We start from the raw sequence: 19,059 nt of genomic DNA on the forward strand, positions 1-19,059 counted from the left end.
CCACAAGAGACGGTAATCCCAAGTACTTCTCATGTTGCCGAATGACTTGTGCCCTAAATCTATTTTTGATTTCTTCCTTCACTTCTTCCGGAGTGTTACTACTAAAAAACAATGATGTTTTGGTTCTATTCAACTGTTGCCCGGATGCCTTCTCCTAGACTGCAAGGATTTTTTGTAAAACATTGCACTCTTCAAGTGTGGCCTTGCAAAAAATAATGCTGTTGTCTGCAAAGAAAATGTGTGAGATTTTGGGTACATTTTTTGCAAATACTTAAACCCTCCATCTCTCCATTATCCATTGCTTTCTTAATTAGAGCTGATAAAGCTTCTGCACATAAGAGAAATAAGTAAGGTGATAAGGGGTCTCCTTGCCGTAGACCCCTTGTAGGAATTATATGCCCTTTTGGTTTTCCATTTATTTTTACAGCATAGGACACTGATGAAACAAATCTCATTATAAGATTCCTCCATTTTTTTGCAAACCCCAATTTAGTCATAATCTTTTCAAGACAAACCCATTTTACTTTATCATATGCCTTACTCATATCTAATTTAAGAGTCATTTCCCCTTTCTTGCCTCCTTTTTTATGATGAATGTGATGCATGGACTCAAAAGCTACCAATACATTATCCGTAATCAACCTTCCATGCACAAATGCACTTTGGGTGTCACTAATAATGGATGGTAGTATTTTCTTTAACCTATTAGCTATTACTTTGGATGTAATTCTAAAAACCACATTACAAAGACTAATAGGCCTATAATCAATCACACACTTTGACTCTTTAATTTTTGGAATAAGGACTATATGGGTTTCATTAAACTTAGGGGGTGATAAACCATTATTAAGAAAATCAAGAATGGTTTTTGTGACTACTTCACTAGTGTCCGAACAAAAATGCTGATAAAATAAAGGAGGCATACCATCCGGTCCTGGAGCTTTCAAAGGGTGCATTTGTTTTAGCGCCGTCCTTACTTCATTCTTAGTAAAGTCCATTGCAAGCTTCTGGTTCATGGCTGGTGTCACCTTTGGCTAAAAAGCTTGCAACAACTCATTGAGCTCATTTGGCTGACTAGTTGTGAATAGTTCTTTATAGTAGTCCACCACCATCTCTCCCATTCAATCCTCATCATCTTGCCAGCATCCATTTGAGTCTAGCAGCCCCTTCATTTGATTTTTCTTATGTCTAGCAGATGCTTTCGCAGGGAAAAATCGAGTATTTCTTTCCCCGTCTTGGTACCAATTAATCCTTGATCTTTGATACTACATAGCATCCTCTTTCTCATGCCACCCATTCAGCTCCATCCTTGTGTTCTTCATGTCTTGGATATTACTTAGAGATGTTGGTTGTAGTTCCAATAATTCCAAGTGTTTTTGAAGTGCAGCTATTTTCTGTCCAACATGCCCAAATTTGGTCTTACTCCAAAAATCAAGCCTCACTCGACATTTTTCTAAGCATGATACTAATGGGTAATCTGAAGTAGAGGTTAGCCCTTCTCTCCATGCCTCCAACACCACTGCCTCGCACCTCGGGTCCTTTAGCCACATTAATTCTAATCTAAACATCCTTCTCGTTCTTTTACACCTTGCTTTATTGGTGAATCTAAGCAGCAAAGGCAAATGGTTTAATGCCGAGGAGGTAAGGTGATACAATTTAGCTATTGGAAACCGGTTTATCCATTCAATCGTGGCCAATGCTCGATCAAGCCTCTCACGAATTTGAGTCCCATCCCTTCTCTAGTACAGCCAAGTAAAACGTGGACCTATAAATCCAATGTCCTTTAATTTACAATAGTCAATTATCTCCACAAACTTCATCATTTGTTGCCGTGGTCTAAAGCTACCTCCTTCCTTCTCGGACATCCCTGTTAGCTCATTGAAATCCCCAATAACAAGCCATGGTAGGGAAGACGTGTGGCTCAGTTGTTTTAGTTTTGTCCAAGATTCTGACCGCTTCGATGTATCCAGATTGCCGTAAAATTTCGTAAAATGTCACCAACCCGAATCTGCTTCTCCCTTCACAAGTGCATCAATGTGTGTTTGTGAGTAAGTTTGGATGTCTAACTGAATCTCCTCCTTCCATAGCAGCACTAGACCCCCACTTGTGCCATTGCTAGACACAAAAAATCCATTCTTGAACTCACATTTATCTCGGACCATAATCATCCATTCCATGTTCGACTTTGTCTCCATAAGGAAGACTAGTTTGGGATCTTCTTTTTTTATTACCTCTTTCAAGGCATTAATTGTCCGGAGGTTCCCAAGCTCCCATACAATTCCAGCTTAAGAGATTCATTAGACCTGGCGGAGCTGCCCAGCAACCTCCGCCAATCCAAATTCCGAACCTAGTAGCAAGCTGAAGTTTTTTGTTTCCTGCTCAAGTCTAACCCTTTTTTCTTTTTTCTGCATTAGACCTTCCTCTGTTTTCCACATAGTGTTTTTCCTTTTGGGCCCCTCCTTTTGCTCTAGTGTTTCCTCCTTTCCCATTACCGATCTTCTAACTCTAGTCCATGTTCCTTTGGGGCTGAGCATCTTCTTCTTGCGTGGGCCTAGTTAAGCCCAAGTCAACACCTAGTGTTTTCCTTTTCGTCTCACTTTTCCTGCACTTATTTGCTTTATTAGTTTCCACCCAACCAATATTAAAGCCTGATTGTGTGGAATCCCCATGTTCCATACATTGCTGAAAAAGTAGGATATCCCTTATATCCGCGTATTGATGATCCATTACAGCTGCCTTGCTTTTCACAAATTCCAAATCCATCACCTTTCCATCATTGGCCTCATTTACTTTAGGTTGACTTTCGTTTGGGCTTTGAGGTCTGAGATTTCCGTGGATAATATTGATATAACTTGGAAGGCTAGGTCTTGGTCACCGGACGATGGATAATCATGGTACTCATGGTGGACGCATAGAAGTGTGCTAAGGTTGTCCGTGGATCTTGTCCATGAAGCTTAATGTTTCTATTCTTCCTTTCCCTATTTTAGGTCCCTGGTTTCAGGCCTCCTCTTTGGCGCATAAGCCTTTACATTATATAGCCCTTCTTGGTTGATCCTAACCCTCCATCTGTTGATCAGGCAGGTACCTACTTGAGTACCTGTCCCATCAGCCGCCTCCCCCTACTTTCTGTTAGTTGCAATAACCGAAACCACACTGTTCAAGAGTCTTTTCCCATTAATATGGCTAGGATGTTTGTGGGCGCATTCAATGTGGAGGTGACATCTTTTCCTTGAACCACCCCCACTCCGTACCCCCTTGTGAGTCCCATTCTACTCGTCTTTTCTTCTAGGGGCGCTTTGGAGGCTGCCTTTGACGACATGTCGCTCTTCCTTTTGAAGTTTTGGGATGCCGAGGACAGGGTCATTCTCGGCTGCATCTCTTGTCTATTTGTCCTCGGCAACTACTCTCCTCGGCACGGGCCCTGGGTCCTAATGGAAAGTGGGCCGAGTCATAAGTTCTCTAGTACCACAATAGCCCCTCAAAATCCTGATGTCCGGATCTTCGGACGGATATGAGGGTTTTGATGACATCAGGCCTCTGTCAAAGCTTGTCAATCCTTGTCACCTATCGGTTCCCAAGACTCTTCGTCTGCCCGAGACACATTCTTAGAGCCTTTGGAAGGTGAAACGTGTCTTCATTAAATGCGGGCGGCTCTGTACTTCCCACGTTCAACGGCGCGATGGTGATCTAACGGTGGAGATTTCCTTGCCTTTATGGGCGGGAAAATTCGTGCAGTTACTTTCGATAGGAGGTATAAATGATTTTTGGAACTGATTTGTCTCTTCACTTTTGCACTTAAGAGTTCTAGCGCATATATCCTGGGTTCATCCAAACTTTCATCCAAATTCAAGTCTATCTCTAGCATAAAAAGCCTATTCGAGGCACCTTTCCTCTTTTCTGTAAATTCTCTGTCTTCACTAACTCGTGCTTTTTCTTTTGTGGGTTTATTTTTCTCTTGTTCCTCTCCTTCTCCCGTCATTCACTGAGTTTGTTTAGTAGCTCTTAGAGATGGTTAAATTGAGAAAATTGGTTGATACTGAAGAGGCGATGGAAAAGTTCATCGCCGATTATAGGATTTCCCCCAACGTAAGTTTGAGGCACTGTAAGATGGGGGAGTGGCATCCTCTGAGAAGGACGGGCGATGTGGTAATTCCCATTCTCGCCTTCGTAGAGGGGGGTATGAGAATCCCCATGGGGCCGGTAATAAAGAGTTACCTTAGGCATTTCCGATTAGCTCCCACCCAGTGCGTTGCCAATATGTTTAGGATTCTAGGTTGTATGGATGCCTTAAACAAAAAAAATGGGGCTAAGACTAACCCATCATGACGTAAATTGGTGCTACAATCTCCAAAATTTGAAGGGCAAATCCTACTACATGAAGACGAGAGACGATAGGGTTCGGCTAATCCAGTGCCTCCCCGACTCCAATAAGGGGTTGAACAAGGACTTTCTTATCGTATCTGGGGAATGGCATGATGGCCTTCCATGCCCAATGGTGGAGGGAGAACCAGGTGGGGTATAAAGAGTAGAAGGGTGCCAATGCTTTGCGCCGTTTTAATTTGATGTGGTTCGGTTACTAACCATGTACATGTCTTTTTTTTGCAGATCCAAACGCCTTTCACCGACACTTTCATCTGGTTAACCGGGTTGACTTGGAGACTGTTCTTCAAGCGGCAGTTTTTGTAAATGATGAGGATGGTCAAGTTAGAGCCGCTCACAAAATCTTAGGGTACGCTCCCCTTCAGAAGTCATTTGCCGACCCAAAGCACGTGATTAGCATTAACCATCCTCAGCTTCCGAAAATTACCGTAGTCGAACAAGGGTTTTTGATCTCCGAAAGATCTCCTGTCCCAAAGAGCATCCTATTGGTGGACTCCTCCCAATCTCATCAAGCAACGGAGGACGAAGGTGAGTTGGGTTTGTCCGAGGAGGGATTTAGGGCATTTGACCAAGCTGACCCATCCGAGGATCCTTTTGGTGATCTAGGTGACCCAAACTTGTCCGAAGCGAAACTGTTATCAGTGGGAACATCCTCCCAAGCCAAGATGGGTCTTAAGAGAAAGCCCCCGACTAGCTTATTCAACCTCATCGAGGGTCAACCGAGGAAGGGTGCACAGGGAAGACCGCAATCCAGTGTTCCAACTCCCCCGTCTTAGCCTCAGCCAGTCCAGACTAGGTCCTCGTCTACTAAGTCGTAGCCACAATCTCCCCGCCCCAAACTTCCTGCTCCTCCTCAATCAGCTCTGCCTCCTCGGCTGGAGCCCGCTAACTTAAAGAGAAAGAAGAGTCCTAAGGGGAAGGAACCCATGGATGGGGGAAAATCCCAATCCTCTCAAGAGAGGGATGAAACCCCGCGAGCTCAAAAACAGTTAAAGATTGGGCACCAAAGTAAGGGGAAAGGGATCGAAGCCCAATCCGCCCAAAGCAAGGGGAAAGGGATCGAAACCCAATCCGCGCCGAGTGCTTGGCTTCCCGCCCCAATACTCCACGGGGAGCCATTGCTGGAGAACGCGTCCATGAGGGACCTTGGTGACGGTGATAGCGGTTATGTGGCCGACGCGTTTGGGAGGACCATTCTGCTTCCTACTGATATGGAGGAGTTGAAGAATATGAGGATGCAAGAGGTTTTCCTCAGCGCGAAGAGGTACTTGGGTATGGTAAGACTCTTGAAACCTAAGGCTCTATCAATTCTTGCTCCCGGATTTTCATTCACAATATAATTGTCTCAATTGACAGGCTATCTAGGCCACCTATAGGATGGAGGAAGAAGTTAAAGGGCAAAGTAAGGCCGCCGAGGTTGAACACACCAAACACATAGATGCTGCGCGGACTCTCAAAGCTTCCGAGACTGACCTCGAGAAGGCTAGGGAGGACTTAAAGGAGGCTGCCCGAGCCAGGGATAGTACCGCAGCAGGTTTGACTGGTGCCCAAACATAGGCCGAGGAACAGAAAAAGCGCTTACTCGCTGCCGAGGATCAATTGCAGATTGCTAAGGAGCAGATCAGCGATTTGAAGAAGCAACTGATCGAGGCAAATAATACTAAGAGCGTGGCGGAATTTGCCAAGGACGAAGCCGTGAGGGCCAAGCAGGAGGCTGAGTTTGCCAGAACTGAGGCCGAAGTGGCTAGGGACAAGGCCGAGGAGGAAGGTTACGAGGCAAGGGTGGCTGAAACCCAGGCCTTCCTTAAAGCTCAAATTCCTGGAGTATGCAGGCTATACTGCTCCCAGATTTGGGAAGAGACCCTCAAACGAGCTGGGGTGGAAGTTTCATCCGACTTGTGGAAGGCGGAGAGCATATTTTATCCTCCAACCATCTGTGAGACCGCCTCCACCAGCTCCGAGACTACGAGCGATCCACATGATGCAGGGGCTGCGCAATCAGAAGGTACTCAAATCATCGTCCCTCCTGGCGAGTCGATTGAAGGAAGAGAGCCTCATGATGCGACGGAAGCACCTGGAGGTCTGAATCCCGAGATGCCTAAAGAGGGTGCCGAGCCTATGGTCAGTGCTCAGATCTCTTGTGTCGAGGAGCCAGCCATCTTTGTTCAGCCCCTACAGGCAATTCGCCTTACTGATGTTCCCAAGAGCATCGAAACCGATCCTGCTCAGCCTTCCCAAGAAGGGGATGACTCCCAGGACCCCGAAGCTAGTCCTGCTCGGCCTTCCTAGGATGTGGCCAAAACAAAATTGAAGAAATAGAAGCCCTGACCAACCTTTGTATTTGTTTCTAGTTTAATTATTAACTAGTTTCCCTTTTATTTTGAAAACTTTATAGTTTGCTTGTAGTTGAACTTATTGACCACATATATGAAATTCTTTTGTTCATTTTTCCTTTAAATTACATGTTAGTTGCTCTTACTGATACTTACTATTGTTGCGAATCTCATGATTTTTGAACTAGTTATCTTAACATGTATGAATGGTTGTGCATATGATATATTTGGGATCATATCCCAGAATTCTAACTTACCCGCGCCCATGGGGCGTTGAACTTGTGTCTGAACATATTTCTGGGGAGATAAAGGCATCATCCGAGATGTCATGTGTGTTGTTAGGCCGAGCTGGGTATCTAGATTTCCTTTTGAGTAGTCGGTTTCCCCATAGGCTTGAACTTAGAATTTTCTTTAAGTAATTGGTTTCCCCATAGGTTTGAGTTCGAGGACCATACAATACCTTGGTTCTGTCCAAAACTTAGAATTTTCCTTAAGTAGTTAGTTTCCCCATAGGTTTGAGTCCAAGAACCATGCAATACCTTGATTCTGTCCAAAACTTAGATATTTCTTTAAGTAGTTGGTTTCCCCATAGGTTTGAGTCCAAGGACCATGCAATACCTTGGTTCTGTCCAAAACTTATATTTTTCCTTAAGTAGTTGGTTTCCCCATAAGTTTGAGTCTGAGGACCATGCAATACTTTGGTTCTGTCCAAAACTTAAATATTTCTTTAAGTAGTTGGTTTCCCCATAGGTTTGAGTCCGAGGACCATGCAATACCTTGGTTCTGTCCAAAACTTATATTTTTCCTTAAGTAGTTGGTTTCCCCATAGGTTTGAGTCCGAGGACCATGCAATACCTTGATTCTGTCCAAAACTTAGATATTTCTTTAAGTAGTTCGTTTCCCCATAGGTTTGAATCCGAAGACCATGCAATACCTTGGTTCTGTTCAAAACTTAGATTTTTCTTTAAGTAGTTGGTTTCCCCATAGGTTTGAGTCCGAGGACTATGTAATACCTTGGTCCTGTCCAAAACTTAGATTTTTCCTTAAGTAGTTGATTTCCCCATAAGTTTGAGTCTGAGGACCGTGCAATACCTTGATTCTGTCCAAAACTTAGATATTTCTTTAAGTAGTTGGTTTCCCCATAGATTTGAGTCCGGGGACTATGCAATACCTTGGTTCTGTCCAAAACTTAGATTTTTCTTTAAGTTTTAGGGGATTAGCCCCTCGGCCAAGGTGTGGGACGTTGATCTGACGTTGGAAGCCCCTAGAACCGTCCACGCTACTGACGCTTCAAAGCGTAGCCCCTAGTGGAACTTTATGTCAGGGCACAACAACGGGCTGCTGGAAGTGATGGAGGGACTTTCTTGATCCACCGCCTCTGCCAACGCACAAGCCTTTCCCACAGACGGCGCTAATTGTAAGGACTCAATTTGCAACGACCCTAAACTGGTATTGGGTTCGCACGTTAAGGGCCCAAACAATATAATTTGTAGAGCGTGGGTTTGGAAGGCTAGGCCTTAGTCACCGAACAGTGGATAATCATGGTACTCATGGTGGACGCATAGAGGTGTGCTAAGGTTGTCCGTGGATCTTGTCCATGAAGCTTAATGTTCCTATTCTTCCTTTCCTTATTTTGGGTCCTTGGTTTCAGGCCTCTTCTTTGGTGCATAAGCCTTTACATTATATAGCCCTTCTCGGTTGATCCTAACCCTCCATATATTGATCAGGCAGGTACCTACTCGAGTATCTGTCCCATCAGCCGCCTCCCCCTACCTTCTATTAGTTGCAATAACCGAAACTACACTGTTCAGGAGTCTTTTCCCATTAATATGGCTAGGACGTTTGTAGGCGCATTCAATGCGGAGGTGACGTCTTTACCTTGAACCACCCCCACTCCATACCCCTTGTGAGTCTCATTCTACTCGCCTTTTCTTCTGGGGGCGCTTTGGAGGCTACCTTTGACGACATGTCGCTCTTCCTTTTGAAATTTTGGGATGCCGAGAACAGGGTCATCCTCGACTGCATCTTTTGGCTATTTGGTCTTTCACTACTTGTCCTCGACAACTATTCTCCTCAGCACGGATCTTGGATCCTAATGAAAAGTGAGCCGGGTCATAAGTTCTCTGGCACCACACATATATTTTAGTACATAGGTAATAAATAGCAATATGGGTGAGTCCAATGCATTTCATTTTCATGATTCACCCCCTATTATCCACTGGTTAAGCTCTGGCCGAAAGAAGATAAACAGCAGGCTTTGACTATTGGGCCTATTCGCAGGACAACTTCAGCTTTCGGGAGACTTTGAAAAGCGCTCCCCAATCCCATTTTCTTGGCCCACAAAAGTTCAATACAAAAACGGCGTCGTTTATCCTTTGCCCCGTTGTCGGTTAAGTAGACAATTTGAGTTTGAGATACACGTACGAACCCACTCGGTTCGTCTTCTTTGCCATTGAAAGTGTGGCAGTTTAGTTAATTCCGTCATGTCCAAGGGCCAAACTAGTATGTATCATAATAATCAATAATTAGTACATTTTTCAATCCCATTTCTTTCAAAGAACATTCCAGACTTCCAGTCAGTCCCTTCCGTTCCGATTTTTTGTGAGAGAAACTCAAATTTCATTCTCTTTCTGTAACGAACTGTGATATTTGTGAACCATTTTTTGTTGAAGAATACAAACACCTAATTTCTTGAGAGAGCTAGGTTTCCGTACAGATATGGTTGATGTAGGCGACAAATTAGCGTATTTCCAAGCGATCACGGGCCTCGAAGATCCCGATTTGTGCACGGAGATTCTCGCCGCTCATGGCTGGGACCTCGAGCTCGCGATCTCGTCCATCACCTCCACGAACACCGCCACTCCGCCGGAGAATTCCACATCCACGCCGGCAGTCGCTACATCCTCCGGCGACAATGGCGGAGGTCGAGGTGTCACGCGGTCAAGTTTAGAACCTCCTCGTTTTGGAGCACCGGAGCGATCTGAAGCGGCTGCCGGACCCGGTTTGGCGTGGAAGATCGTGACTCTGCCGATTTCGGTGATTTCCGGTAGTCTAAATTTGATTTCCGGCGCGATTGGGCTTGGATTATGGGCCGCCGGTGGTGTTCTCTCGTATTCCATGGGAATGGTTGGGTTGGGCTCCGGTTTGGGCCGGAACAGCGAGGCGTCGGCTCGGTTGGTTCCGTTATCGGCTGCGGCATCGGAGGCTATGGAGTTCGTGGCGGCGTTTGAGAGAGATTACGGTACGACGACTATGACGAGGCCGAATTTCGTGAGCCAAGGGTTCATGGACGCGCTTCAGAGGTCGAGGAACGAGTTCAAGCTGTTGTTTGTGTATTTGCACTCGCCGGATCATCCTGACACGCCTTTGTTCTGCGAGAGAACGCTGTGTTCGGAGGCTTTAGCGGCGTTTGTGAACGAGAACTTCGTGGCGTGGGGAGGAAATATTAGAGCTAGCGAAGGGTTCAAGATGAGTAATAGCTTGAAAGCCTCGAGATTTCCTTTCTGTGCTGTGGTAATGGCTGCTACGAATCAGAGGATCGCATTGCTCCAGCAGGTACGTACCAGTTTTAAGTTCCACTTGAATTTATGGTATCTGGATCTCTATAGAATTTGCTTAGGAGCTAATTGTTTAGCTGCTCTTGTTAATTTGTTGTTAGAGATTGGTCGTATTCAGAGGAGAGGAGAGTGATTAATGCACCATCGAGAGAGTGAATCGATTCAAGTTGAGGGAATGAAAAAATATAGAAGAAAACCAAAAATAACATTAGTAGAAATAGTAAAAGAGGACATGTCAATTTAGGATGTGATAGAGTATGACTTTGGATAGAGTAGGATAGCGGAAAACAATACATGTGGCCGACCTGACTAATTTGTTGTTGATCCATAACAGCATAACCAACCCCCAAAGGTTGGGAGTAAGGTTTGATAGTTGTTGTTGACATATGGAAACTAAAATTGAAATTTTTTATCAGTTGAATACATAATTGAACCATACCATGTGCCAAGGAGCTCCAGCTTAAACAGGTAAATGTCGCTTCCTTCTCCCATAGGGTGGATGATGACGTCTTGGGATCAAAACTCAACGGGTGCACGTGAAACATACCAAATAAATAAACCATAGCATGTCCTTTGGAATTAACAATTTCATGTCATTAGACTGTTTGGTTGAATTTCAAACAAAGCTTGACAGTGACAGAATCATTCTTGCTCTGTGGGATGAGGAGATAAAATTGTAGGTTGAAGTAGTGCCTCTTTGTTCTGTAGTAGGAAGTGCTCATCTCGAGTTTAGTCGCAAAATAAGCATGGCAGAATTGATAGTTGGAAGAGGAATGGATATTGGTATATGTAATGTTGGAGGTTATGCTCCTATTTTTCAATGATAAGTGCTTTGCTGTTTTGTTCTGCTACTTGTCAATGGATAGCCAATCCTCTCTGAGAGCTCTACTGGAATTCGGCATAGACTTGACCTCTTTTTGCCTTGTCTTATTGTTTAATATGGCAAAAGTTCTCACAAGCTTATGGTTAAGACAAAAATTGGTATCTTGTTTGAGGCTTGTGTATGACAAATTAAGGTTTTAAATTATTTGTGTCAATAGATCAGTTTATTACAAAAGTTGAGATTATGGGTCTATTCAAGAGTAGGTTTATGGAGAGGTGAATTCCAGTAGAACGTTTTTGTTGGTTGCTGATGGAATTTGTATGGTAGAGTGAGTCTTCTTTTTGATCAGTAAGAAAACTTTGTTTGCACAACTCACTAAAAGCTCAGTTACAAAATACTACACTCTGAAACGAACCCAGAGCCAAAAGCTCAATACACCCCAGAACACTAAAAACCACCAAGGCACTAAAGTAAAAAATACATCTGCCTGTCTAACAAAACATATGTGATGACTAGTTCTGAGGACAAAATGACAAATACAAAACAAAGGCGTACTAAGCATAAACATATGGCAGCTGCGAGTACCAAACCAAAGCCATCTCATTTTGATGTAAATCAGGCAGAACAAAGGTTGACATCCCCCAAGAATGAAAAAACGATCTGTCAAGAGAGGATTTCTTAAAATTTCCTTGCGTATTAACACGAGACTTCACCTCCCATTTGATATAATGGAGCATACTTTCCTCTGTTTTGCATTGAGGACCATGAATGACAACATTCATTTGGAATTAAATTTGATAAACTGCAGAACCTTAGGCCAGTTTGTAGATTATAGCCCTCGATCTCCTTCCAGTCCAACTTTTAAGTCCCCAATCTACCAACCAATCCCATTCAGAGATATGATTGAACATCAAGCACATATCCATGACCTTCCCCCAAATTGTTGTGGTAAATGAACATTTAAAGAACAAGTGGTTTCTGCTCTCCTAAAATATCTGTAAAGTACACAGGTTGAGTCCCCTGCATAACCCCACAACATTGAGTCCCTTGTCTGATTAGAGCATAAAGGCATATCTCATGATCGTCAATGAGAATCAAGCTAGCTTAGAGCGGTTTACTACAGCTCTTCTTGATTAATTGCATTGCACCTATCTAAGCTTGATTAACTGCCAGTTTTAGATGCTTGCTAGATTGGTCTGTCTTCAGCTTTTTCTGCAACATGGTTAATTTAGACTGAAAATTCACTGAAGCATCTGATATAGTAGGGGGCCAGCACCATTCCTTACCCTTCAAGTCACTTGAAAGGAAGCACGGACACGGACATGGGTACAACACGGTGACACGAACAATTTCTGAAAAATTATAACATAAAACAGCCAGTACGACACGGATACGATACATGTACAGCACCCTAAATCAAGTTTCCGTGCTTCATAGCTTGAAGCTTTGGCCTTAATGTTGCTAGCATCATATACTACTCTTGTACCATATTTAAAATACAAAACCCGTTAAGATGCCACTAGTCCAGGCATATTGCAACAGAAGACCCTTCACCTATTTTAGACTGAATTTCCTGTCATCAGGTCTAATTATTTACTCCATCCTCAAGTGTATCTCGGGGTATCTTCTTCTTTTTTTTTTTCTTTTTTTTTTTTTTTTAATTTTATAAAAAAAAAAGTAAGAAAAGAAATTCATTGATATAAAAAGAAGGTTGAGGCCCAAGTACACAGTGAATAAACCACGGACACTCTAGAGAAGAAAAAAGAGGGAAAAAAACCCAATAAACAAACTATCTATAAACACAAAAATGTCTAAAACTAGACTGGAAGATGGCAAATGAGCTTGTTGCAACTCGAATAGTGTTCCCACTAGCTACAACTTAAGATGAACAATTGGATGGTCTTTCCACTCAAAAGTGAGGTATAATTATCATGGAGTGGTGCTTTATTGTAAAAGATATGGGGAGGATGTGAATCCTTTTTTTTCCTACATTGTGAAGTGGCTTGGGAATTGTGGTTTATGATATTGTTTATTTGGTGTTTCTTAGGTGATACAGTTTTCAGTGTGGGAGATGTTAAAAATTTGGCAGGGGTGGTCTGGTAGGAGAAGGTATTGGAGGATATTGAAAGTGGTTTCATTGTGTCTAACAGGTGTATTTGGAGAAAACGTAGTGCTTATTGGGACAAGAATTTAGCGTCATTAAGTTGAGATATTTACTTCTAAAGTCCTTATATCTCTGGACTTCATCATCTCTTTCATTTTCTATTGAAGGGCTCCTAGAATTCATCAACTCCTAGAGCTACCTAACTACTGTTTTTTGCCATATAGACCAACTCTGGTACCCTTTTACACCATCCAACCAATTCCTGGGAGTATCCATATGAAAGCTCATAACTCTATATTTACATCACAATGCAGGAAAAGGTGGTCTATAATCTCCCTATTGAACTTGCACATACGCCGCCAATCCGAAATAATAATACCCATTTTCCTCAAATTGTCAATTGTTGAAATCTTCCCTTTCATTGTGGACTAAAAAAAGAAGCCAACATGAGGAGGAGTTTCAACCCTTCACATTGCACACCAAGGATTGTGTTGGGACATAATAATTACTGATTGGTGTAATTTTTTCAAAGCTAATTTGGATTTCATAGGTCATCTCTTTCTACATTGAGAGGTAGCTAGAGATTTATGGTCACTTGTATTGTGCTCATTTGCGGTGAGCTAGAGACTGATTCATTATTGAAAGGGCTTTTGGGGGGAAAATGTCCAGTCCGAAATTTGGAGGGCTGTTCCTTTGTGCCTACATGTTGAGTTTTTGGAGAGAAAGTGACACATGTACTTTTGAAAGCAAAGCACTCGCAATAGATTTTTTTATTTTATTTTATTATTATTGGTAAAGCAAAGAACTCACAATAGTACAGCTGAAGTTTCTGTTTTGCAGTCTTAACATGCAAGGGAGTTAGGCTGGCAGTGATCTACTTCTTCAGATTTGTTAGCTTTAATTGTTGATTTGAATTTAGGATCATAATTCTGTATTTTTCCTTTCTCCCTATTTGGGTCTTCCTTTTAGACATCCCGTCTACTTAGGTTGCATCATTTTCATGTTTTTTTAGTGATGTTATTTTACCTATAAAAGAAAAGATGAGATAAGCATGTTACTTGGGTGGGAAGGTAGAGGATTGATTGATGAAAGTGGTGAATATGGTCTGAAACTAAGACATCAACATAAATAAGGGATTCCACCTTTATATGTTAGTCCTTTAGTTGTTAGGTATGTGGTGGAGAGGCATAAAGGGTTTGGCAACATCATAGAGGGAGTAGTATGAAAAATTAAGAAGCTAAGACCAACTTAGGGCTCTTCTACTTTTTGTCTATATACTTCTCTTCATCCATAGGAGATATGATGGAGCTGTTTGCTGCTCTTCCTATTATACAAAGTCCAACAACTGGTTTCTGTCAAATTATAGATAACAATATAGTTATAAAAATTTCCTTCACATTATCTTATGCTGGAAACCAAACCCTTTCTTATCTATCTAAGGGGCCAACATATGATGGACATTAAAAGCTCAATTTAATGGCTTCATTAGATTTCTTTTTTCTTCTTCTCATGGTGTCACAGCCAACCACTTCATTAGAGGTGTTAAGACAATTCTATGAAAGTTACTAGCAAAAACAATTCTATGAAAGTCCATTTACCTCACTCTACGTTAGGTGTTTGTTAAATCATGTTCAAGTATCTTGTCTTGCTCATATTATAATGATTATGAAGGTTCTTGTGAATGATTAATGGTGATATGTTCTGGTTTCATTGAACTTTATATTTGCAATCTCCCTTCTCATCAATGTTCCTTTCCTTACCTTGCACAGGACAACTTGTTCTTTCGTAATCACTATATTTGCAATTTCCCTTCATCAAACTGCCTTTGTATAGGAAAACTTGTTCTTTTTTAACGTGGACTTACTGGTGTATCATTTCATGTTCTGCAGGTTGAGGGACCAAAATCTCCTGAAGAAATGCTCTCGATATTACAGAAAGTGCTTGAAGAAAGTGCCCCTGTTCTTGTTGCAGGAAGACTTGAAGCGGAAGAAAGAAGAACCAACATGCGCTTAAGGGAAGAGCAAGATGCTGCTTACCAAGCAGCACTTGAAGCTGATCAAGTATGCAACTCTTTTAACCTGGGTTTTTGCTTGTGTCATGCAGTTTGGTGTGGCCCATATGGCATGCTTCCTTTCCCTTTTCTCCCTACTAGCCAAGTCTTACTTCCTAGAAAGAACTATGTTGCAACTTTTCTTGCAGTGACTTATCATTTTATTATGTTGCATCAGGCTAGGGAACGCCAGAAGAGAGAAGAGCAAGAACGCCTCGAGAGGGAAGCTGCTGAAGCTGAGAGGAAGCGTAAGGAGGAAGAAGAGGCTCTTGAAAGAGCAGCACGTGAAGCTGCAGAGAAAGAGGCTGCATTAGCAAGAATGAGGCAGGAGAAAGCTTTGTCTCTTGGTGATGAACCTGAGAAAGGACCTAATGTGACACAGGTAAAAACCTCGAGTTTGTACAAAGATGATTTTGTTCTTTATGATTTGCTAACGATCCCCCCATCCTATCCCATCCCCCCTGCTTCCCTCGTTAAATTACTATTATTATTATGAAGGCATTATCTAATAAAATTCTCTGTCTGCACTTACATCACATATATTCTTCTGATTCCTTTTTCAGTAGTTTGGATATATGACTTCACTAAAATTCACCAAACCTGATATGCCTTTGTGTGTTTTACTTGAACCAGGTTTTGGTACGGTTTCCTAATGGAGAACGCAAGGAGAGGAGGTTCCACAGTACTTCAACAATTCAATCTCTATATGACTATGTTGATTCTTTGGGCTGTTTAGAAACTGAGAATTATAGCCTTGTCTCTAACTTTCCTCGGGTCGTTTATGGCCCAGAGAAACTGTCTTCGTCACTGAAGGAAGCAGGATTGCATCCTCAAGCCAGCCTTTTTGTGGAGTCGAACTTGTGAGAGGTTCTTAAGTGAAGAGTAATATGAGAAGTAGTCCAAGATGGGACATGCAAGTAGGACTAATTGTTGTGTTTTTCTTTGCTGTTACAACTTGATTAGCAATATTATACAATCAGATAAGATAGGTTGCCATCATGTGGATATTTGGTTTTTCCTCAATGCAGATTCAGCGAAGCAGATGGTCCTAAGTGGAAAACCTATTTGAAATAATGATATTTTGATTTTGCACATATATCAAAATTGAAAAAATTGAACTAGCTTACTACTGCTTATTGATCTTTGTATAACTAGGTTGACAGTGGTAAATCTGTTGAAATTTCCAGCCAACTGGCTTGTTATTGGGTTTGCATGGGTCTAAAATGTACACTTCCAGGGTGATTGCTGGAAGGTATACATTGCATGGCTTCTAAGAGCATTCAAAGTGATGGTTCTAAATTTTTTAGCTTTTAGAAACTCAAAATGTTTTTTTTTGACACCTCACTTTACAATACACCTAACATCAGAGGTTTTATTTTTTTATTACTTCATCTAAATATTATTTCTTTATTCTTTTTTAATTCTTTTTTATTTCCCCTCACGTCTCTTTCTCTCTCTTTCTCTATGCGTCTCTCTCTTCTCCCAAGCAAAAACAACCAGCAAACCCACCACTCATGGCTACCGCTTGTCATTACCACCAAAAAAAATCCAAAATCACTACTGTTGCCTCCCACAAGCCATAACTCCTATATTACAACCACCTATCTAAGTTCTAACCTAGCTCCAACTCTGCTAAACTAGCCACAACCACCACCTACTACACAACCTAGAAAAACCGAAACTCACCCACTACACAAACTAAAACCCAAGCCACCATCCACCACTATGAACTGAAACCCATTCAACCACCAGCCACTGCATAAAATAAAACTCACCCACCTACCACCATCGTAAACCCCAACCCAAAATCAAACCGATAACCACCACAAAATCCCACCTTTCAAACCCAAACCTAAATCAATCAATAACTAAACACAACATAAGAAAGAGAGATTTTTGGCCATAGCAAAAGAAGTTAAAAAAAAAAAAAAAATTGAAGGGAAGAGGAGCAACCACCGTCTGTCGGCAATCTCAACCACCCGAACACCATCGTTGCCAATCTCAACCGCCACCACAAGCTCATGCAGTGTTGATATGAACCATCCTAATCTCGCATTTTGTTAAGAGAGTTTGAGTTAGAGGAGGTGGGCAAGAGAGAGAGAGAGAGAGAGAGAGAGAGAAAAAAAAAAAAAAACCCAACAACAACAACAACGGAGGATGCTTTGAAGAGAGAAGAAAGAGAGAGAAAAAAAATATTTTAAGCAGAAGAAGAGAGAGAAAATAAAATATTAATTTTTTATAAGTTTGTAACTACAATAAGCTGTCATCTTTGTCAATTTACGGTAACTTAATTGTCATTTTTTAAAACTATAGAATCATTATTGTAGCCTACATTTTAGCGTTTTGGTTGCTAAAATATCATTTTAGCAATTATACCACCATCATTGTGAATGATGTAACAAATAATGCATGAAATTGTGCCTTCTTTTTGGATTCAAGCCACCATTGTCATCTTTATTGTGAGGAAGAACTAAATGATGGGTATTAGTCTGTGAGAGAGTACTGTTAGGTTACATGTCATGTCATGACCTTTTCAATCTTTTCCTCACCGTTCTGTGCAATTGCCAGTTCCTACATTTTTTTTTTTTCCAGAGGAAATGAACACATGAAAAAGGAGAAAGCGAATAACCTCTATAAATCGTACAAAATACAGCTTGTGATGATATTAAAGTTTATACTTTTAGTATAAAGCATGCATTATTAGAACATTATTCCGTGGTAGGAGCAGCAAGAGCTCATATTTAAGTCTGATTTGAATTTAATATCCATAGGATTTGCATCTCTTATGAAAGCATCTACCTAACCTCGATTGGAGACTGTCTTTCGACTTTTAAGAGCACTTGAAACTTTTAGGATCCAGTTGCAATTGAGAAGTTGCCATAGGTTCCATACTTCCCATTATAATCCTTAAATGAGATCAACAAGAAAGCCGTGGTCTCGTTGACAAGGACTAAGCAACCAATCAAAAATTGACAAAAAGAGACGGGATCAAAAAAAAGGGGGAACAAACATGAAAAGGAGAAAAACAAAAAAGCAAGAGAGAAAAATATCTAATGGCGTCGCCCGGGTTCGAACCGGAGACCTTCAGTGTGTTAGACTGACGTGATAACCAACTACACCACGACACCATATGATCAGCATGCTCCCAATAGAACTATATCACTATATCAATTAAGTAATATCAGAAGGCCAAGTCTGACTGAATCCAATTCCTCCGATCACAGACTTTTCTTAACAAACAACAATTCTCCATTTCAGATTTTTTATGTTGTTGGTTTTATGTACTGTAGATACAGTTTATTTTACTGAAAACTCAAAACAATTAAAAAAAATAAAAAATTACTGTTCACGTGTGGATTATTGTTCACAAGCCTAAATTACTATTCATCTTATAAACAGTGCAAAAAGAGCTGAAAAAAAAAAAAAAAAAAAAAGCGCTGGAGAAATAATTTCTATCCATATCATCACCACTCCAATAAATACAAACTTATTATTGTTGGCACGTCTGGACTATGAAGCCAAGTAAAACTCTGGGCCCATATTATCACCACTCCAATAAATCAAGTGGGAATGAAACCCCAAACTCATGCCAACCCGCTTAATTTAATGATCATGATGTGAGATGAACAGCACCCACCCACCCAAGAACTCCAACTTGGTGGTTGGTCCCCAAAATCAATCCACCTCATGCCCATGAATTAATAGTAGCGGTTGGCAAGTACGTTTCACCATGTCATATAAAATTTTAGTGTTGTTTTTAAAAAATAAATCTAAATGTTAAAAACATTAACTTTGATTATTTTATGAACGAC

The 19,059-nt window shown here is 41.5% G+C and overlaps 1 protein-coding gene and 1 non-coding gene across 2 annotated transcripts; one reads left to right on the forward strand and one right to left on the reverse strand.

Annotated features, from left to right (window-relative positions):
* Positions 1–9,147: 9,147 nt before the first annotated feature.
* Positions 9,148–16,383, forward strand: LOC115975219 (plant UBX domain-containing protein 10). Its single transcript, XM_031095922.1, has 4 exons — positions 9,148–10,268; positions 15,087–15,257; positions 15,426–15,629; positions 15,881–16,383. Exons 1-4 carry the CDS (start codon positions 9,432–9,434, stop codon positions 16,109–16,111), a joined length of 1,443 nt encoding a protein of 480 aa, XP_030951782.1. The 5' UTR covers positions 9,148–9,431; the 3' UTR covers positions 16,112–16,383.
* Positions 16,384–18,301: 1,918 nt separating this feature from the next.
* Positions 18,302–18,375, reverse strand: TRNAV-AAC. Its single transcript has one exon. It is a non-coding gene; the product is annotated as a tRNA-Val (tRNA).
* Positions 18,376–19,059: the final 684 nt, after the last annotated feature.

Source organism: Quercus lobata, chromosome 2 (assembly GCF_001633185.2).
Source record: "Quercus lobata isolate SW786 chromosome 2, ValleyOak3.0 Primary Assembly, whole genome shotgun sequence".
Lineage (NCBI taxonomy): Eukaryota > Viridiplantae > Streptophyta > Magnoliopsida > Fagales > Fagaceae > Quercus > Quercus lobata.

Coding starts and splice junctions, on each gene's coding strand:
- LOC115975219 (XM_031095922.1), top strand. CDS start 9,432: ATGGTTGATGTAGGCGACAAATTAGCGTATTTCCAAGCGATCACGGGC. Junction 15,258..15,425: donor CAGCACTTGAAGCTGATCAA/GTATGCAACTCT, acceptor ATGTTGCATCAG/GCTAGGGAACGCCAGAAGAG. Junction 15,630..15,880: donor AAGGACCTAATGTGACACAG/GTAAAAACCTCG, acceptor TACTTGAACCAG/GTTTTGGTACGGTTTCCTAA.